General features: G+C 30.8%; 1 protein-coding gene and 1 long non-coding RNA gene across 5 annotated transcripts; both read left to right on the top strand.

Annotated features, from left to right (window-relative positions):
* The first annotated feature begins 2,302 nt into the window (after positions 1–2,302).
* Positions 2,303–5,115, top strand: LOC133034948 (uncharacterized). 4 transcript variants are annotated; one of them, XR_009686251.1, is made up of 7 exons: positions 2,314–2,675; positions 2,795–2,921; positions 3,420–3,523; positions 3,808–3,849; positions 3,944–4,000; positions 4,607–4,659; positions 4,752–5,115. It is a non-coding gene; the product is annotated as an uncharacterized LOC133034948 (long non-coding RNA). The 4 variants fall into 4 exon arrangements; XR_009686252.1 differs by having other exon boundaries at positions 2,303–2,675; positions 3,799–3,849; positions 4,607–5,115; XR_009686250.1 differs by having other exon boundaries at positions 4,607–5,115.
* A 1,458-nt stretch (positions 5,116–6,573) lies between these two features.
* Positions 6,574–10,752, top strand: LOC115719648 (NAD(H) kinase 1). The gene is made up of 11 exons (XM_030648766.2): positions 6,574–6,826; positions 7,141–7,294; positions 7,395–7,514; positions 7,700–7,875; positions 8,277–8,390; positions 8,584–8,678; positions 8,869–8,972; positions 9,073–9,146; positions 9,470–9,548; positions 9,740–10,047; positions 10,131–10,752. Exons 1-11 carry the CDS (start codon positions 6,800–6,802, stop codon positions 10,437–10,439), a joined length of 1,560 nt encoding a protein of 519 aa, XP_030504626.2. The 5' UTR covers positions 6,574–6,799; the 3' UTR covers positions 10,440–10,752.
* The last annotated feature ends 11,252 nt before the right edge of the window (positions 10,753–22,004 follow it).

The raw sequence follows: 22,004 nt of genomic DNA, 5'->3' as shown, positions 1-22,004 counted from the left end.
TGATTAATCAAAACCAATTATATGAGTCTTACAAGCAATATTATCTCAACTAGTGCGGGGACCATGGGTCTATATAACCGAGCTTCCAATAAGTAGATCAAGAATTTAGCACTAAAATTCACTAACTTATTAATTCTTCGTTGAATCCACGTATAGAACTCAGAATTGCACTCTCAGTATATAGAATGCTCTATATGTTCCACCATATAGATGCATCATTAGTTATCCATTGTTATAATCCTAATTTGATCAATGATCCTCTATATGAATGATCTACAGGATTAGATTACCGTTACACCCTACAATGTATTTATTCCTTAAAACACTTGACCCCGTATAAATGATATTTCAGCTTATGTGAAATGAGTACTCCACCATTTATGTTCGTTTGGTCAAGCTCGAAGGAGATCATTCTTTGCTTACTATTCGCCAGATAGAAGCTATAGATTCCATGTTTATGCTAGCGCTCCCACTCAATTGCACTACCGTGTTCCCAAAATGTACGTATCACCCTGACCTAAAAGTAGGCTTAACTAACAAATCAAAGAACACGAATAGCCTTTCCAGATTGAGCCTAATCATAACAGGATTAAGAACATTTGATCTAGGATCAACTAGGCGATATTGACTTGAATAGATATTACGGTAAGTTTAACAAATCTAAGTCAAAGTTCAATATCGGTCCCTTCCGATGCATACTCCATGCATCCAACCTGAGATTTACTTTAACCAATGCTCTGGAAAGAACATAGCACTTCTCCAAATGCAAGTAAACTCTGTTGTAGATTATCATATCAGTAAAACCCTATGTCTGATAAATTTAGGAAACTTTATTCACATAGTCATGTTTACTTTCCAATGTGTTGACAGCACAATAAACAGGATCAAGTATGTGAAAAGGGTTTCACATGAATTTATACATTATGTACATATAATCATGAAATAAATCATGTGAACCATGCAACATTAAATGTTATTTCTGATCTATATTAATAAGTAAATCTGATTATATTGAAATGAGTTTTATTTAGGGCATAAAACCCAACATCGAATGCCTCAAAATCCATGAGTATGTAATTTGATGGGAAACAAAATAAATTGCTAGTTGCAATATGTATACAACATAAGAAATAATATTTCTATCATTAGGTTTTAATTTTTTTTTTTTTGGTTGAAATGGTCTTTATCATTAGTTTAAAATTGTATTTATATAGTTTATTCAAGATAAACTAAAATATAAAATAATAAAAAAAAAAATTGTATCATCAACTTCTTTCCCCAACAACCCACTAACTTAATAATCTTTTGTTCAAATTTAGTATATTAACCTAAAAAAACATATAATTGAGGTACATTTGTTGAAAAAGTCTTTACTCGTTTAGCCACTTATAATAATTGTACATAATTTTATTATAGGATGGTAAAGTAAGTCCTATAATCGAGTATGTCAAAAATTCATGGCTGGTCAACAAAACCAGTTATAAAAGTCAAAGAAAGTAGTGAGTTTTTGTAATACGACAAAAGTAACTGTTTAAAAAAGCGTCTTCTTTTTATTGAAAATAGGTAATTTTTAATTTTATTTTCAATGATATTTTATTATTTCCATAATTTTTTTATAAAATATGGGATGTAATTTTTTTAGGAATTTTTTTTTTTATTTTTACACACTTAATTTACAATAAAAAATGGTACATTAAAAAATTAAAAAATAATATATAAAATAATTCTGCTTTTATTTATCAGAAAAAAAAAATTATGTTGTTATGCAAATTGACCGTAAAAATAAAAATATTATTACTAATTTATTTATCAATAATGTTGAATATAAGTAAGATTTTTTATTTTGTCCAACATTTTTTCGCTAAATAGGTTTTGGAGAAATGTTATTTGTCAATGATTACCTTCGTGTTGTCTGTCCGGCCTTAAATCGATTGCATAGAGTATAGACCCTTAAATCCATCGGCCACGTCGTTGATGACGAAATACTTATTTATATATACTTGAGTGATTCTTTGTTTATTCTTTTTCACATGTTTTTAGTCTTTTTTTATTTATTTTCTTGATTATCGGTATAATCACATGGACCCCTTTGTCTTCAATTAATTCCACTTATAAAATAGATCTTAAAATTCTAAAACCCCAATCCAAAAATGATCTTGTTCAAATAATATTTTTTAAAAAAGTAAAAGAGATAATAGAATATTCAATTTTACTCCTATCATATGGGATGGGATAACTTCATAAATAATATATATATAATTTTTAAATTATATCTATATATATATCTTTATATATTAAAAGTGCCTATCTAACGGCATTTCTTGGTTTAACAGAATATACTTTAAAAATAAAAGAATATTCTGTTAAATTTAACGATGTTAATAGGTTTGATAATTATTTAATTACTCATTTCAATTAATCCGTAAACGAATCTCTCATCACTCAGCCCTCTCTCACCCACTTTCCAATTCTAAAAACCCTAATCGCAGCAGCAAAACATTAAACAAACCAACTCTGTTATGAAGAGACGCTGCTACAGATACAATGGCTTCCAATCGTCGTCATTCTTCAACCTCAACTCTGTTAAATTTTAATGTCACATATTCACTAACAATTAGTTATTGATTGATTCATTGTATTCTCTCCTCTGATCCCTAATTTACTCTCTCTCACTGGTAACTTCCCTATTTTTTTCCTTTTCTCGATTTCATCGTTTGTTTGATTGCAATTTTTTTTATTATTATTTTTGTGTTGAATTTTTATCTTTATTGTTATTGTTTTGGTTTGGGGGAAGGTTGCGTTTGGAATCTGAGAAAATGGGTTTGATTTCGGGGATTTTTATGGGGATGATCTTGGGGATTGTGTTAATGGCTGGATGGAGTCACATGATGAGGCAACGCAGCACCAAGTGAATTGCTAAGGTACGTGCGGAATTTCTTTTACGGATTAATTTCAAATAAAATTAGTGTCTACAGTTCTTATCTCTTTCTTTCTTTCATTATAATTTTTTTCTTTAATTGATTCTCCATGTTAGAATTTCAAGTTTCCATGTTAGGAATGCAATGAAGCTTTGAGTCCACTCTTCTATTTTGCCTTGGAATATGTGAAATTTAGAACTAAGGTCTTGTTTTAGGGCTGTGTTGCTTTGGGGGTGGCTTCATTTTTCATTCATTATTCTTCTGAAAAATGAGAATTTCATTAGAAGAAATGCCAATACAATTATTATTGCTCTACGTTTTCATGTAATATGATACAGTTTAACATCAATTATTTTTGTAATTGTTTTTTCTACTTTCCATCTTTTTTATGTAAGAGTAAATTTATTTGTTTTGTTCATCCACATATTTTTATTGTTGCTTCTCTCTCTGAGAACCAAGAATATATTATTTTTTTTTGAAATGAGAATATAATAAAATCAGAGAAGAAAAAGCCGCCATTGTTATATTCATCAAGAAAACCGTGAGAGCTCTCGTCAAGACTCAGACTTGGACTCACTGATCGAACACTAAAACGCTTTCGTAAGGTTTGGTTTTATTAATTTTCGGATTTGTTTTTAGTTTATGATTTGATCGAGTAGATTCATTGCTTTTACCCAAAATTGATTGTTCTGAGAAAAAGTTATCGTTTTTCTATGATCGCACTGTTTGAGGACTTTCATTTCACTCTGTTTGTCTTCGATTGTGCTCTATTTGACTCTTTCTCTGATAGTTGATGAAATTTGGAGTTGGGTGTGTATGAAATTGGGAAAAGTAAAGTAGTTAGGTTTTTGTGGATTGGTAATTAATGAAATTGGGTTAGTGATTTCAGGTGGAATGGCAAAGAGTTACTTCAAGCAAGAGCGTGATCTTGGTATGAAATTGTGTTATAGTATTTAGTGTATGTGGTTTTCTTGATGTTCTTGTGTAATTTAAATTTGTGTTTTTTTTTTTGTTTTCTTCTTCAGATAAGAGACAGTGCAGAGGCTGCTAGAATTAGAGAGAAATACCCTGATAGGATTCCGGTGAGATTATACTTTTAAGCAACATGATTGATTGACCATCTTGTTACTTTGATGGAATTTTAGTCTCTGTTTTTTTTCCCCATTGATTAAATGTACTATGAAATTCTACCACTCTTTGTTGTTCTATTTCTTAGATTAAAATTGGTATTATGATGAGGTTGCATAAGTTCATGGCCATTTTACCAGATTTAAATCAAAATGTATTGTTGCTTCACGCATTTGATTACCATTTTGCTCAAATTTTGGGTTCTCCCATTTTATGCTTGCTTGTGTAGAAAGTAGAGAATTATGTATACTTCTCTACTTAATGATAGTTTTGTGGCTAATTGCATAAAATTTATATGCCCATTAATTATTGCTTTCAATACAAGAGTTTTCTGTTGGATTTTGTTTAGAACTGCTTAAGCTTAATCATATTTAGCAATGCTACTTTTCTTTAAGTTTACTACATCTTGGACTTGAAGTGTCTCAGTTGTTTTGTTTTGTAACATTGCTTAGGCTCTTATAGTTTCCTTTAACTTTACTCGCATCTCTATGTTTATGTACTATAACATTGCTTTTGGCTTCATAACTAACTTGGTTAAAACTTGCTTGTATAATTTAAAGGTGATTGTGGAGAAAGCAGAGAGAAGTGATATTCCAAATATTGACAAGAAGAAGTAAGGTCTTCTTTTCACAAACTAAATATGGTTCTAAAATGAAATCTTTTGATCTTTTCTTATAACTTTGGCATTTACCAATCCCTCCGAAGTCACAGCTCTTCAAGATCTTTACTGGAATCTCAACCTTCCATCAGAGCTGAGGGGATGGAGAACCGAGGGTGGAGATCCATGTGATGAATCATGGGGTTTTAGATAATTATCTTAATTGTGTGAAATTGTATTGCTTATGTTGATTAGGCACAGTTATATACTATCCTAGAGCTATGTCGTGCATTTGATCGGGTATTTAAGGAGCATTTAGATGGAGGGTAATATTTTCTCACCTTTTGGTTTCCTCAACAACTAGCTCTACTGTTTCAACACATTAGGTCTTCACATATACATTTAGTATATTTATTAAAACATCGTTTTAGATTTGTAGAATAATTTTTGAATACTGAACTGTTCCACCTAGATAGATTTTTCTGTTTTTTCGTTTACATATGAATTTGAATTATTCTTGAAATTTTTTTATAAGTAAGTATTATTTTGTTATGACTAATATATACTTAATTATATTTTACTAACCAAATATAATAGCACAAATATTACTTTAATATCATACCTTTAGATACAATTTAAATAAAAAAAAAAATTAAACTTTAAATAAAACTACTATTTACGTGCCTCGGCACGTAACTTCTAACTAGTATATATACTAGGCATGCTTGATTAACGTTATATTAGAATTATTATTAATTAATTATTAATTTTTAAATAATAATAATAAAAATTAAATTTAATACAATTAATTATATTTTTAAATATATAAAATTTAATTTAATTTTAAATTTATTTATAAGAAACTATATGTAATTAATTTTATTAAACTATAAAATAAATAAATAAATAAATTTAGAATTTTAAATATATAACTAATAAATTTATTATAAAATATAATTAATTCATTGAATTAACGTCTAATTTAAATTTAAATTAAAATTTATATAAAAAATAATTATTAAATTTTTTTGATACTTTTAAATAATTATTTAAATTATATTGTAATAAATAAATTATATTTAGATATTTAGAAATTTAATTAAAAAAAATTAATTGAATTTTAACCATTTATTTTAAGAAAAAATTAAAAAAAAAAAACTATTTAACTAACTATTTTTGTTAAATAGACAATTTTAATAAAAAATTAAAAGAATGGTTTAATTATAATTTTTATTAAATAACCACATTTTTTAGAAAAGAGTTATATAAATTTTAAAAAATCCGTTTGGATTATTCAAATTCACATTTTGAAATTATAAAAAATCAAATCAAAATAATTGTTTAATTTGATCGTAAATACCAACCATAAACCAAAAGCAAAATAGGATCACTCTTTACAAATTTGAGTGATGTACTGCAATTGTTTTATTGTTCAAAGAGTTACAGCAATTAACAGAGCTAGTTTTCATTTTTTTCTAATAAAATTTATATAAAAATTATTATTTCCATTTTTTTGTCAAAATTCTTTATACATGCCCTAGAATAGGAAAAAGAACATTTAAAAGAAAACAACGATAAATCTTCTAAAAAAATTAAATAATAATAATTTTGACAGTAAAATCATGAAATTGAAAGGATAAAAGAAATGCATTTGTCAAAGAGAGTGAGATTTGACAGGTCCTCCAAGATTACGGATTAATTAAAAAACAGAAAATTGAATCCGCAACAACTCCGACCTGTGTCATATTGACACGTGTTGTAAAAGTCAACTAAGACGTAACTGAAGTGAAGGACCAGGTGGTCGATGAAGCAGCAGATAACTTAAAAGGGAAATAGTTGTTTGTTTGGGTGGTTGGTTTGGTTAGTTGACTGAGACTCCAAGAGAGAGATGATACATATTCTAGCCCTATACCAACACTTGCCTTGACTCGCCACGCGTTTGCTTTGGGGTGTGGGGTCCACGCCCCCATATCTTCTCTTCTGAAATTGAGTCCCAAGTTCCAAGTTCCAACCATTATTTATTTACTTTCTCTCCCTATTCTCTCTTCCTATAAGTAAGCAAATCTTTTTACCGGAAATGGTATGCACTAGTCATATCATATACTTCTGAAAGACTTTTCAGAAGAAATCAAAGGATCCAATTTCAGTTCCAGCCATGGCTCCCAGCAAACTCAATTCCAATGTAATTTCACCTCCTCTCTCTCTCTCTCTCTATATATACATGTATATGTTTATGTTGCTGAAATTTTTGTACTTGTATCTTCAGTGTTCAGTTTTGATTTCTTAAAATTAAGGGTGTGAGTTCTATTCTCTAATGGCTGCTTTAGCTTTGTGAGACTATAATTTGTGAGAGTAACTTGTTGTGTTTAGGTAATATGATAATTTAATTTGAGTACCAAATTTGCATTATTGTCTGGGTATTCTGGAATGCATTTATTGTGTTTGACGATATAACTATATTAGCTTATAAGGGAATGTTGTTGAAACTTTGTTCAGGATGATGCAAGTGTTTCATCCTCACAACCTGAGAGTGGTTTTTTCAATTCAATTTCGCTTCTGAACTCAGAAAAGGCAGTACAGGAACTTATTCAGCAGAATCCAGTTATGGGATCTGATGATCACCTTAGAGAATTCTCTGAAGCTTTGAGAAGTAAGAAGATTTTTGTTTGTAACTTTTGATTAATTTGAACTGAATTTTGGACATAGACTAAGTATAAGATGCAAATGTTGTATTGAAAATCCCTATGTAGCTGTTGCAAAGGCCTTGAGACGATCTGCTGAAGGAAAAGCTGCTGCTCAAGCTGAGGCTGCTGAATGGAAGCGTAAATTCGAGTTAGAGAGTAAACGTAATTTGAATTTGGAGTGTAAAGGTTGTTTGCTGAACCACATTCTTTGATGATCACTTGACATTTTTCTGTGTGTATTGATATATTCTTGTTCGAATTTTGGTCTCCATATAGAAGATAATTGCTCCATTATAATTCTTTTTAAGAAGATAAATTGTCAAGATTCTACCTAAATCCTATCTCATAGAATTTTCTGGATTATGATACAGGCTTGTCACTCAGAGAGCCGCATAGTGATGGTAAGAAGACAGAGACCATTGCTTGCCAATCTACTGATCGAATTGAACAGTGCTGTGGAAATAATGGAATATGCTCTCATGAGGTTCTTCGAGATGGAGCAACTAATTCTGATTTCAAGATGGTTAACGATAAATATACAAGAAAGGTGATATCCTTGTGCTCTTTTAGACATGAACTAATGTCGAATCCTAAAAAACACAAAAAGTCCCAACTGTTTTGGAACCTTTTATATTTAGAATGGAATTTTAATGGAATCTTATAAAAACAAACTGTTTTTGGCCTTTTGTATTACCTAACTAACTTTTATCATGTAGACTACTACTACACTACTTTATTTACTATACTACTACTATTACTACTACTACTACTACTACTACTACTATATTTTTGGTTTTCAATGGTTGAACATATTCTGATTTTCAGTGTTCACAAAGATCTTCAGGTATACTTAAAGTCAGTTAAAAATTAATACAACAATATACAAGACCCAACATCACTATTCTCTCCAGAGTACACCATTAAAACCACATTTTTTTTATGAAACAGGCATCATTTAAACTCTCATGGTGTTGCAAAGGTGAACAGAGTGACCAACACCAGCATGACATTGTCTCGTTTGAGAAAGGAAATATAACAACCGCAGAGCGCAGCAGTAAACAAGTATTACTCCGCTATCTATGAATTGAATGTTATTATGAATTACATAGTTCAAGCTTCCATCAGTTATCTTTCTTAGCTTTTCTGTTTAACAATATATGTAGTCAGAGTTGCATAATTCTATCATCCTAGGCTGAAACTTTAGTTTGCAGTGTCTTCAGTCTATTGTCTAATTGAGCACTTATTTTCATTTCAGATTTCTTTGAAGTGGGAATCTGACCCACAGACTGTTCTTATATTGACAAAACCAAATTCAACTTCTGTGAAACTTATGTGTTCAGAAATGGTCAGGTGTGGTTAGAAACTGAGATATCCTTAGTTTTCTCCTTACAAAAGCTCATTTTCTAGTAGCTGAAATGAAAGATGTCCTATATACCAAGAGCTCTTTTGCACCCGTAGTCATTTATAAGGCCATTTTATTATTCTTTTCTCGTATAGTCCGTTTAATCCTCCTCATTCATCATTGTTTCATTGTAAGCAGATGGTTAAAGCATAGAAGGATGAACATTTATGTGGAACCACGTGTGCAAACTGAACTTCTAACAGAGTCAACTGACTTCAACTATGTCCATAGTTGGAAAGATGGTGAGGAGCAAAATATTTTTCATTATCACTTATTTTAATGCTTCAACTTCTTGATTTTTGAATTTAATGTTTAAATTTTTTGCTTTTTTCTTTTTGACAGACAGCGAAATCACCCTCCTTCACAAAAAAGTTGATCTCGTTGTAACTCTAGGTGGAGATGGAACTGTCCTCTGGGTATGTGATTCCTTACATTTCGAAATATTCATATAGTAAAAAGAATATAAAGAATAGTTGAGAAGTCAGAATCCAGCAAAGCTGGTGTATCAAATGATATTATCATTATCTGCCTTATATTGCTGTGTTTTAAAGGAGTTTTCTTCAGATCTTAGAGTAACCTACTGATTGCTGTCTTAATTGCATAAACTTAATTTTGAAAATGCAGTTTTGAACCCTTGAAATCGAGAATTTGCTCATTTAATATCATTTCTTTTACTGTAATGATATATTCTCTTAGCATCTAATTTTGGTTGTAATAACCTTTCACAATTTATTTACAGGCGGCATCCATGTTCAAAGGACCAGTTCCTCCAGTTGTCCCATTTTCTTTAGGGTCTCTGGGCTTCATGACTCGTTTCTGTATCCTTTGACTCTGTGTGTTTTACCACCATGCCAAGTAATAGTAATTTATAAATGTTCGTAATATTAATTATTTATACTTAAGCTTACAAGCAATGGTAGCCCTCTGTTATGTCTCTTCCCAACCACATGCTTATTACTTTTTTCTGTATGTCTGTGCTCAAAAAAGTTATCTTTAACACATTCTTCAGACAGTGAAAGCTACAAAGAAACCCTTGATGCAATTTTAAAGGGACCCATTAACATAACATTGCGACACCGTTTGATATGCCATGTTATCAGAGATGCTGCTAAAACTGAGTATGAAACTGAAGAACCAATACTTGTTCTGAACGAGGTTACAATTGACCGCGGAATATCATCCTACCTCACTTATCTAGAGTGCTACTGTGATAATTCCTTTCTCACATCTGTCCAAGGTGATGGCTTGATTCTTTCCACAACATCTGGTAGCACTGCATATTCACTGGCTGCTGGAGGATCAATGGTTCATCCCCAGGTACTTGAAGATGTCATTTTTGTGAGAGTTTGATGAAATGAATGATATTGCCCATATTGAGCTTCTATGTTTTATTTGTATAGGTTCCTGGAATACTGTTTACGCCAATTTGTCCTCATTCACTATCATTTCGACCACTGATAATGCCGGAGCATGTAACAATACGTGTGCAAGTGCCATTCAACAGCAGAAGCCATGCGTGGGCATCGTTCGATGGCAAGGGCAGGAAAGAGTTGGGACCAGGGGATGCACTTGTGATTAGTATGGCCCCATGGCCTGTTCCCACAGCATGTCTAATTGACTCAACTACTGACTTCTTCCGCAGCATACATGAAGGCCTCCATTGGAATCTCAGGAAAGCACAGTCTTTCGATGGCCCTCGAGATACATAACTAATCCCTTACCTCTTTCTTCTTTCTTCTTTCTTCTCATGAGTCTTACTTCTCAGTTTCAAGTTTCATCTGCGAGGATAAGAAATAAAAAACAGAGAAAGAGGATCTAATTAGTAATTTGACGACTGTCACGTTTTCATCATGGAACACTTTAGTATATGTTAGAACTTAGTCGAGTGTATTGCAATGTATTCATGTAAAAGCCACCAGTTTGTATGAGAAATTTGTGAACAGAACATTTTCATATACTATCACTTGTACACTAAATAGCAAAAATAGTCTAATGGCTCATTTGAATTTGACTCATTATTGTTGTCATTGTATCTCATTCTACCATTATAAATAAGCTACATGAGTGAGTCTTATTTAGATTTTATTTTTTGATACAATATTTTTCTAATACTTTCAAATAAGATTTTTTTTTATAGTACACATGTATATTATTTTTAATAATAATAAAAAAATATTTTTTTTAATTGCTATTTATTTTTTTTTTCTTTATTAGTTTGAAGAATTTATTTCCTCTTTTTAATAAATATTTTTTTGATTGATAATAATAATAATAATAATATTTTTTTTTTGTTACTACCGATTGTTATTTTAGTTAGTTAATTTTTTTTTAAATTGTATATAAATATTTTTTAGTTAATTAATCAATTAATATTTTAAAAAATAAAAATAAAAAATTAGATAAAACTATTTTAAGTGATTTTAAAGTGTTATTTTATTAATTCAAATGAGATATTTAACCAGAAAATAAATAGAATCATTTTGAGTGAGTTTAGAGCGCCATGTCAGTGTCTTATACATTTTTTTTATATGTATATATATTGATGATTATTTCAGCTATACTATTTACTTCACCATAGAAAAGGAAAAAAAAAATAATAAATAAAATAAAAAATAAATAGGGATATCTAGTGTCAAGCAGCACTAGAAACTAGAATATGTGACATACCAAAATAATCATAAGATACAAGTTGATGAGAAGAACCACTCAGTCAAGTTTCTCATTCACGGTCAATTTATACACAACTAATCCATAAAAAATTATAAAATAAGGATATTTCAAAAGAAAAAGAAAGTACATTACAAAAATTTACAAAAATACTGGAATTTGGGTTAACTTTTACAAAAATACTCACACGGAAATCTTTTCAAAAATACTGTGTTTTTATAAAACACCAGTAAAACACAAAGCAGAACAACTCAAAACAACAATAGAACACCAGTAAAACACCAGTAGAACACCAGTGAAAACTTAACACAGTATACTGCAATATGAAACTTATAAAAAAAAATACAGTAAAAAGTAAAAAATACTGCCAGGCATAAATTTCCTTTTTAAAAAACCTATAATGAAGATGCTAAGGTAGTACAATGCATAAAATTAAGCATAACTCATTGCCAAATAGCTATCAAAAATATCATTATTATTGACGCTAAAAAGTAGCTAATACCAGCTCGTTAGATTTGTGAGATGAATATGAATTAAAGTAAATACTGTAGATATGTTAAGCAAAAATTTCACATTTAGAATATTAAAAATAAATGCAAAACACAATTTCACCTATGCTAAATTCATAGCATAAGAGTTTATTAATTTAAGTTCGACCCATCCAAGATTATAAGAATAATCTCTTAATTACAATCCTTTGTTTAAAGGAAATACTATTTGATTCCAATTACGATAATATTAAATAAATTAAATAATTGAGGTAATTTGGGGTAAATTTGGGATTGCAGCTGAACTCAGTCAATTTAATTAACCGAGCTGCCTACATACCTTCTTTGTGAAGGATCAAGCCACTTGTAGTTCAGAATACGGTATTTTAGAATTTGGATATAAGAATTCCGGTGGATGACCACTTTCAAGAATTCTTTGCTATTTGAAAATTTAGAAAAATTCCTAGGTGGGTGACCTTTTATGGAATTTTGAGATTTGTGTTTTATACCATTTTGCGGTATCGGCGACTGCACTTAGTCTTAGCAACTAAGTTGCCTACTTATCCTTTTATAGGAATCAAGTCAAACGTAGTTCCAAGAGTGTTAATTTTGTATGAAGTGAATGACCTCTCATTTTTTTGAATGACATTTAATTTGTTATGGCTTTGAATTTAAGTGCACTTTTTAATTTTTTAGGTAAAATTACCACTTTTGAGATTTTCGTGAGGTTAAGACCTCTTTGAAATTTTGTGAGGTGAATGACCTCTTTCATATTCCAAGATTAATTTTAGTGAGCTCATTTAGAATTTTGTGCCATTTTATATGACTTTAGAATTTTACCACTTTTTTGTGATAAAATTTGAGGTTTGAAATCTTTTTATTATTTTTTTCAAAAAAAATAAAAAGATTATTTGACTAATACTCTAATTAATTTAATATAATTCCCAAAATTTATAAGGAAATAATTAAATTAATTATTACTTTTGTATGATAATATTTAGTTATCATTTTTTAATTCAATTTAAATTTTAAATTGAATCAAATCTAAGATATAATTTACTGCTTAGATTTTTTTCGTTTATAAATATCTGATGGTGCTTAGAGAATGGCCATTCTTTTGACCTATATTTCAAACGAACGAAGCGCGCAAAGCATGACGGGTCTAGTTATATTGAAGATGTCTCCTTCCCACTTACTCAGAGTGTAGAGATGCCACCACCTAATACTAGCTTTGACGCTTCAAGCTCTAGGGATGAAGAACTTGTTGACTTTGATGGGTCTGATGATTCTGCCGATAATAGATTTGACAGTGAGGCATTACCTGAAGAGGAAATTGATTCACCAGAACCCGTTATTTCATCATTAGTTGTTGTTTCCTCTGATCTACCTGTTCCTTTACAAGATCCAATGTTGGCAATGTCAGCTTCAACAATCACCAACTCCAATTCGAATGAACACATCAAGAGGTTTGTGATTGAATGCATGAAAGACATTCTTCGTTTGTTATCTTCTCCTTTGACAACAACAAACATCTCAAAACATCGTGCGGATGTGGATGTGCAACTTGACGTGTTGAGTACCCTTTGCGATCATTATAAATGTGGCATAGCAGAGGTTGCATAGTTCACTGACTATGTTAATGATTTGCTCAAAACTCAAGAAAAGTCTCTCGCTTCTGCTCAAGTTGTTGAGAATGCCCTTAGTCTTGATGAATCTCTTATCATGGATCTCCTTCGTCGTGATAAGGATAATTTGGCAGCTATAGATCATTTGTTCATATCTTTCACTAACAAGACAAAGGATTTTGAAGATTTTAAAGCAGAGGAAGCAGGGATTATTGCAGCAGAACTAGCCATACAACAACGACAAGCTGAGTTCGAAGCCAAAAAAGCATTTTGAGGTAGATCTTTCTAGTCTCAAAGATTCCTTGAAGGAGCGACGACATCTCAGTGAGGAGATAAGTCGGTCAAAGGACCAAGCTAGTGTAGAAAAGTTCCATGAAGCTAAGAGAGCGAAAGCAACACTCAGGATTCAAGAAGAAGAAATCCAAAGGAGACTCGACGCTTTGACTTTATTTCTCCAGATGGACTGAAGATCTTACCATTTTTTTTTCTAAAACTTTTTAGTTTTAGTTTTAGTTTTTGTTATTTTTTTTTGTGTTTATTAGCCTTGAGGACTAATAGTATTTTTTCATTTAGACCTTTTAGGATTTTGAATCTTTTGTTAGGAGGAATAAATAATATATATATTTTTTTATTTTGTGGCTGCATCCAATTTTTGTTCAGATTGCCTACGTACCCTTTTAAGGGATCAAGCCGATCGTAGTTCTTTAAATTTTTTTTTTAGGAGAAATTTTTTTATTTTGTGTGGCTGGGCCTAGTTATAAACTAGATTACCTACGTACCCGAAGTGGGATCAAGCCTTACGTAGTTCATTGCACACTCGCTTTTTTTTAAGTGCGCTGTCTACACCATGGGTAAATACCTTTTTGTTTAAGTATAGAACTTTTTGATGAACTTCCCATTAACACACGGATAAATGCATCGGCCTTCTGAATTTGAAAGTTCATATGCCCCTCTTAGGAAGACCTTAGTGACAAATAAGGTCCTTCCCATTTTGCTTCAAATTTGTCTTTCATCCTTCTAGTTATGACAATTGGTCTTTTCACAGTAAGCACTAGATGTCCAACCGAAAAAAGATCGAAATTTAACCTTCTTGTTGAATGCCCCAACTATCTGGGCCTGGTAAATTTCGAGCTTTTGTTGAATAGCAACCTGCTTTTCATCTAATGCTTCAAGCTCGGCTAGACGAACTTGCACATTTTCATCTGGGTTTGTTAGTTGAGTAGCAATTCTTAATGAACGTATTTGTACCTCCAAAGTTAACACTACCTCAGACCCAAACACCAAGTTATAAGGTGTGCAACCAGTCGCGGTCCTTACCGTGGTTCTATAAGCCCATAAAGCTTCTAGGAGGCGTTCATGCCAATCCCTTTTATTCTTTGTTGCTGTCTTCTTCATGATTTTGCATAACACTATTGGAAATTTATTTTACCAGGATCTTAGATCTACTCACAAGTATGTTGATTAACACCCTAAATATGAACTTTCTAAAACGATGAAATAAACACATATAAAGTTTAGGAAACCTTACATTGGGTGCAGCGGAATATAATGACTCCTTCCGTTCAGATATCTAGCCCTTGATTCCTCTCTGTAGCAGAGCATTATCAATATCCGAACCTGGATCTCTTTCTCTGAATCTTTGATGCTGAAACTCCTTCTTGCTGAAAGTCTTTCTTCACGATCTTCCTCACTATGATTGAGGTATCACTTGCTGTGTGTGGGCACTACTCTTACACTAAGAATTTCGAAATCTCAATGAGGAAGAGAGAGAGTGAGTTCGGCCAATGATAGGGAGAGAGAAGGCTCAGTTTTTTCTGAATGAAAAAGTAGAAAATTTAAGTGTAATTTTCCTGAAGCCTTCACTATCTATTTATAGCATTCCACTAGGGTTAGGTTTGAATTATTTGACATTAAAATAATGAAAATATTATAAGTAAATTCCTATAAAAGTGGCCGGCCCTATACTAGTGGATTTGGGCCTCACTTTTTGCAATTTTGCAGTTTTATCTTTTCTGCATTTGATTTTATCAAAAACGCCAATTTTCTAATTCAACCATTTAAATGCCAATTCTAACTATTTAATAACTATAAATAATTATTAAATAATATTGTCATTTATCATATTTATTAATTGAACCATACAAAGTATCATAATTAACAAATATGCCCCTATTAACTCTTTCTTTACAATTTCGACCTTACTTAGTGAAAAATTCACAAATAGACATAGTCTAATTTGAGAATTATAATTGATTAATCAAAACCAATTATATGAGTCTTACAAGCAATATTATCTCAACTAGTGCGGGGACCATGGGTCTATATAACCGAGCTTCCAATAAGTAGATCAAGAATTTAGCACTAAAATTCACTAACTTATTAATTCTTCGTTGAATCCACGCATAGAACTTAGAATTGCACTCTCAGTATATAGAATGCTCTATATGTTCCACCATATAGATGCATCATTAGTTATTTATTGTTATAATCCAAATTTGATCAATGATCCTCTATATGAATGATCTACACTGTAAAGGGATTAAATTACCGTTACACCCTACAATGTATTGATTCCTTAAAACACTTGACCCCGTATAAATGATATTTCAGCTTATGTGAAATGAGTACTCCACCATTTATGTTCGTTTGGTCAAGCTCGAAGGAGATCATCCTTTGCTTACTATTCGCCAGATAAAAGCTATAGATTCCATGTTTATGCTAGCGCTCCCACTCAATTGCACTACCGTGTTCCCAAAATTTACGTATCACCCTGACCTAAAAGTAGGCTTAACTAACAAATCAAAGAACACGAATAGCCTTTCAAGATTGAGCCTAATCATAACAGGATTAAGAACATTTGATCTACGATCAACTAGGCGATATTGACTTGAATAGATATTACGGTAAGTTTAATAAATCTAAGTCAAAGTTCAATATCGGTCCCTTCCGATGCATACTCCATGCATCCAACCTGAGCTTTACTTTAACCAATGCTCTGGAAAGAACATAGCACTTCTCCAAATGCAAGTAAACTCTGTTGTAGATTATCATATCAGTAAAACCCTGTGTCTGATAAATCTAGGAAACTTTATTCACATAGTCATGTTTACTTTCCAATGTGTTGACAGCACAATAAACATGATCAAGCATGTGAAAAGGGTTTCAGATGAATTCATACATTATGTACATATAATCATGAAATAAATCATGTGAACCATGCAACATTAAATGTTATTTCTGATCTATATTAATAAGTAAATCTGATTATATTGAAATGAGTTTTATTTAGGGTATAAAACCCAACAAACTTCCACTTACACTAATATAAAACAAAGAGTGCATTTCAAATAATCTCAACACCTTGATGTACAAATCAAGTGTAGCAGTAGTAAACTCCTCGTAATAGGATCTGAAAGGTTGAATTAATCACAACCTTTTCTCCACCATTACTCTTCCTTAATCACAAAATTATTGATAATGTGAAATTCCTCTCTATATGTCTACTCTCTTGGGATAATGGATTCTATACTTTTGGCAACTACTTTTGGTTAATCAGGAAATTAACACTAGTAGTTAAGGCAATTTGGAATGGTGCCAAAAATGTATAGAACTTTCCTTAGACTGAATAAGTACCTTTCCTGCAACTTTAACATTCAGTCTCTTCCTGGTAGACCTAGAGACTTCAGATAGGTTTTTACACTTCTCCAAAATCACTATTCCACCCCTAGAGTAACCACCATCTTATCAGAAAGATTTACTAGCACAAAGGCAAATTTCGAAATCTGATATGGTGTAGTCTAAGAGTTTTAAACACACCCTTATAGACTAACATATAGTTCCTCTTCTTTATCTTAAGATTTACTTGATTGTCTTCCAATGTTCTTCTCCTGGATTAATCTGATACCTACTCATTACTCCCATTCAACGGCAGTGTACGGTCTAAGGCATGCAAAAGCATATCTAAGACCTCTCACTGTTGATATAAGAAATTCTTTCATGGCTTTATCTTTTCTGGAATAGTTGAGACTTTTCCTTAGATAAATAAAATCTATGTCTAAGAAGTTGTGAAGCTTCTATAGATTGCCATTAGAAAGAAAATGCTTCAACATCTTACTAAAGTAAGTTGCTTGCATTAGAGTAAGTAATTACCAGGTATACCACAAGCCATAGGTTTAGATAAACTCAAACCTATAATACTAGGAACAGGAAGTTTGTTAAGTCCATTGAATAGACTTATAAATGAAAATTTCCTTTTATGTCCTTGTAATAGAAAACTTTAGGTTACTCCATGTGAATGGATTAAACCATAGTTCTATTGGCTTTCTTCTTAGTTTCTTATCTTGACAATCCATTACTTGTTTAAACTCACAATGGATTTTAATCACTAGTGTCTCCCAAGTCATAAGAAGGTGAGTTCCTAGAAACTCTCCCACTACGACAAGGTACCGTGAATTATGTCGAAGAAAACTAAATGGTATTGATCTCTTCGGTTGTGACAAGACAACAGAGGCAGTGGGATCATCATATGTTATATAAGATGATAGAACACTTTTGGAATCAAGAAAAATATCTCCTTTATTTGCTACTTGATTTTCAGACTTAGTCATTTTCTTAGAAAAGTAGTATTTGTTTGAACAAACACTTTCTTATCTATTGACAATGGGATGGTCCACCCCTAATCACTTAGAACAGCTAACAAACCATGGTTAACAGTTCTAGCTTTTCTTAAGATTTTGATTAGGTCATCCATGAATCTAGTAATGATTTACATTAAGTATACAACCATTACATCATTCTAAAATTGTATTACCATAGAAGGATTTAGGCAACGACTAGTAACTAATCATCAATATGCAACTCGAAATTTCTGGGGAGGTAAGTTTGGATATAATTCAAAAAATCAAATTAATGATCTTTGAACTGCATATCTACTAACTATTTCTCCACCCCTATCAGTTCGCAAGATCTTTAACCACTTACCTTAATGGTTTTAACCATTGCTAGAAATTTATGAAATTTTTAAACATTTCAAATTTCTTGCTAAAAGGTATAATCTAGAGTTATCGTTTTAAGAATACAACGAAAAACTCATATCCACCCCTGAATGTACATCCATCTGCGAATGAGATGAACTACTTTCAGTGGATATAGGCATATTAACTCTTTGCAGAGATTGATCTTGTCAAATCCACTATGAACAAGATACAAATGCCATAGATTAAAAAATGTGGTAGTGTCTTTTTATGACATAGGTTTAGTTACATTAAAGAGTTCTTAGAATACTGCAAGTGGATCCTGGTCACAGAATACCTAACTCATATTCCATACAGTTTTAATCCATTAATAGAAGATGGATATTAAACACTTGAGAAAGTGTAACTGTATTGTATTCTGGAATTAGAAATATAAGAAAATTTCTATTTGGAATCTAAAATTAAAGTCAAAGACTTGAATTTATACCAAATATTATGAGTAATTCTATCTTGGACCACCACTACTAATTTAACTCTAAGTCAGATTTGCCCATACAAGTAGGAGATTTCTAAGATTGAGGATTTATATCAATTGGGAATAGAATTTCGGGATTATAATCATATGCGTCATTTAATTTCTTAAGAGAAAATATAGAATGACATGAAATGATTTATAGACCATTCATCCAATGATATGTTATTAAGCTAATTCGAAATGAATAAGCTAAGAGGAATTAGGATAATTTCGTTTATAAATAAGAAACCAACGATGCTTCGATTAGCGAAAGTCAAAGTAATCTTATTTATACAATCTTCTTGTTTCATATCGTAAAAATACTAGTCTAAGGTGTCATCTATTGATGAAAAGCTAGATGTCGCATATACAATATTTATCTTTCGAGATCTAACACTATTATGTATGTCTAATGGTGAAAATCCACTAGGGATTTATCTCATTAGATAAACAAACATGTTAGACCAACAATGAAGATTCGAAATTAAACTACAATTTAATAACAGAAAATAACATGGTTCAATATAAATTCATACACAATTCAGAAATTATTAAACATACAGCAAGTAGGAATGACAAGTGAAGATACTAAAACATACAATCCTAAATAATTTCCAAGGTTTTCAATAAACTGATACAGTGTCCCGGTAGGCGAGAGTCAAAGTATCATTCATTGAATAGAGTTGTCAGCTCATCTAAAATAGAAACCATTCTAGCAACCTTTTATTCGATCAAAATAAGAATCCAACGTTGTCCCAGTAGGCGAGAGTGAAGGTTATTCTCATTTTATGAGCTTCCACCATTGTTTCATGTTTTATAAATTTATCTCTAAGTAGTCACCGTAGGGGAGAGTCTAATAGAGACGAAAACTTACAAAACACTTATCAAAGGAGATCTTATGGTGTTAAATGCGTTCAACGAATAACCATCCATAGGGGGACGAAGTCTAGCGTCTCGAGGTTATATTGAAAACATTTAACTATTGTAAGACCAACAATGGAGATCGAATATCTTAATAATAATAAAGCTCATTATTTAAAGTGAGTTGTATCTTCTTTGATTCTCTTTATTTAATCTATTTATTTCAAATATATATTTATTTAATTAAAATTTCCAATTTAGAATGAAAAATTCTAAATATAAATTTTAATTTAATATTTATAAATTTTAAAAATAATATGAATTATTTCCATCTTAGTAATAATTTCCAATAAATATTTAGAAAAATATTCAATTTAAGTTGTTACAAAATTAATTTAAATTAATTTACAACTCAAATTTAATTTTCTATAAATATATATTGCATTTCGAAAAATTAAAGTTTTTAAGAATACAATTTTCGAAATTGCATATTAAAATAAAAAATAAATCCTGGAAAAATTATTCTAATTTAATGTTGGCCCAAAATTAATTAATAAAATTAATTTACAACAAAAAATATAATTTTCCTATTTAATTAAATATATAAGAAAAATATCAAATATTTAAGTATGATGATGAAAATAAACTTAAATATTAATTTTCTATTTAATTAAATACACTAGAAAAATACTTCAAGCAAAAATATCATCTATCTAGATTTTCCTTTGACTAATTAATCCAATTTCTAATAATATACTTTAATTCATTTTATTTTAAATTAATCATTAAATGAAAAAAATCATTGATTTAAGTTGATCCAAGAATTAATTAAATAAATAATTAATTTACAACTTAATCTATTTTTCAAGATAAATTCAAAATCATCTTGCATTATGAAATGCAATTTCGAAAATTGATTAATAAAATAAAGAAAAATATTTTTACTTCATTTATTTTAATTAATCATTAAATGAAAAAATCATTGATTTAAGTTGGTCTAAATTTAAAATAAATAATTTACAACTTTAATCTATTTTTCAAATAAAATTCGAAATTTCAGCATTTAAGAAATGCAATTTCGAAATTTGATCAATAAAATAAAGAAAAAATATATTTTGAAAATTATTTAAATTTAGTTGAAAAAATAAATTTCAACTAAAAATAATTTTCTATTTAATTAAGTGTCATGAAAAAGAAATATTTAAGTTTCATGATGAAAATCAACTTAGATATTTAATTTTCAAATTAATTAAATGTATTAAATTCAAGAAATAAATAATTAAGTGTAGAGAATGCTTAATTATTAATCTCTAGTTTAATACTAGTAAAAATATACTTAAAATAAATTGTACCAAAATTAATTACTAAATAATTAATTTCACAATGTATAATATTTTCTGTTGCCCCTGAATTCGCCCAAAATACGTGGACTAGTCGAATTAGGACACGTGGATCAGATAACCTGTAAACATTTGATAAGTCTTTGTGCGCCACAAGGAAGCGCAGTTAGCGTGGGTCCCGGAGGAGGCACCCGGAGTACAAGGTACTCCAGGAAGCTCGTATGACGTGAAGCCTCTCCGGGATGTGTCAGATCTCTCTCGAGAATTCAAGTCACATTTAATGCCGCATGGGAGGAAGCGTGTTGGGACTATAACACGCAATAAAGTCTGACGGCACAACCCCCAAACAGCAGCGCTACAGTAATGATCATTTAAGTCTAGCGACGGCTACTCTGCGAAGAGTCACGTCAATCACAAGGCAAAAAGGACATTCTTCATAAAAACCCTACGACACCTAGGGATTTGACCATGCATCACCCATGGTATGTTCATTGGAAATGCCCAACTTTATGGATACTTACAGATACATGTGTAAGAACAATTCTAGGGATTACCCCACCAAAACACTATAAATACCCCCTCAAAGCTCATTTAATGGGGTCGAGAATCTTGGTTTGCAAAAGAGCAAGAAGAGAAAATACTCACCAAGAACATTCTCTGTATTTATGAGAAAGACATTCTCTCAAGTGTGGAATCTGTATTAAATACATCCATTAATAACAAAGACTCGTGGACTAAGGCTCATTAACGCCCCAACCACGTAAAAATCTTCATCTCACTTTCTTACAGCTCTTTATTATAATCAT

This window comes from Cannabis sativa, chromosome 2 (assembly GCF_029168945.1).
Source record: "Cannabis sativa cultivar Pink pepper isolate KNU-18-1 chromosome 2, ASM2916894v1, whole genome shotgun sequence".
NCBI classification, from domain to species: Eukaryota; Viridiplantae; Streptophyta; class Magnoliopsida; order Rosales; family Cannabaceae; genus Cannabis; species Cannabis sativa.
This window is presented reverse-complemented; position numbering and strand designations above follow the sequence as displayed.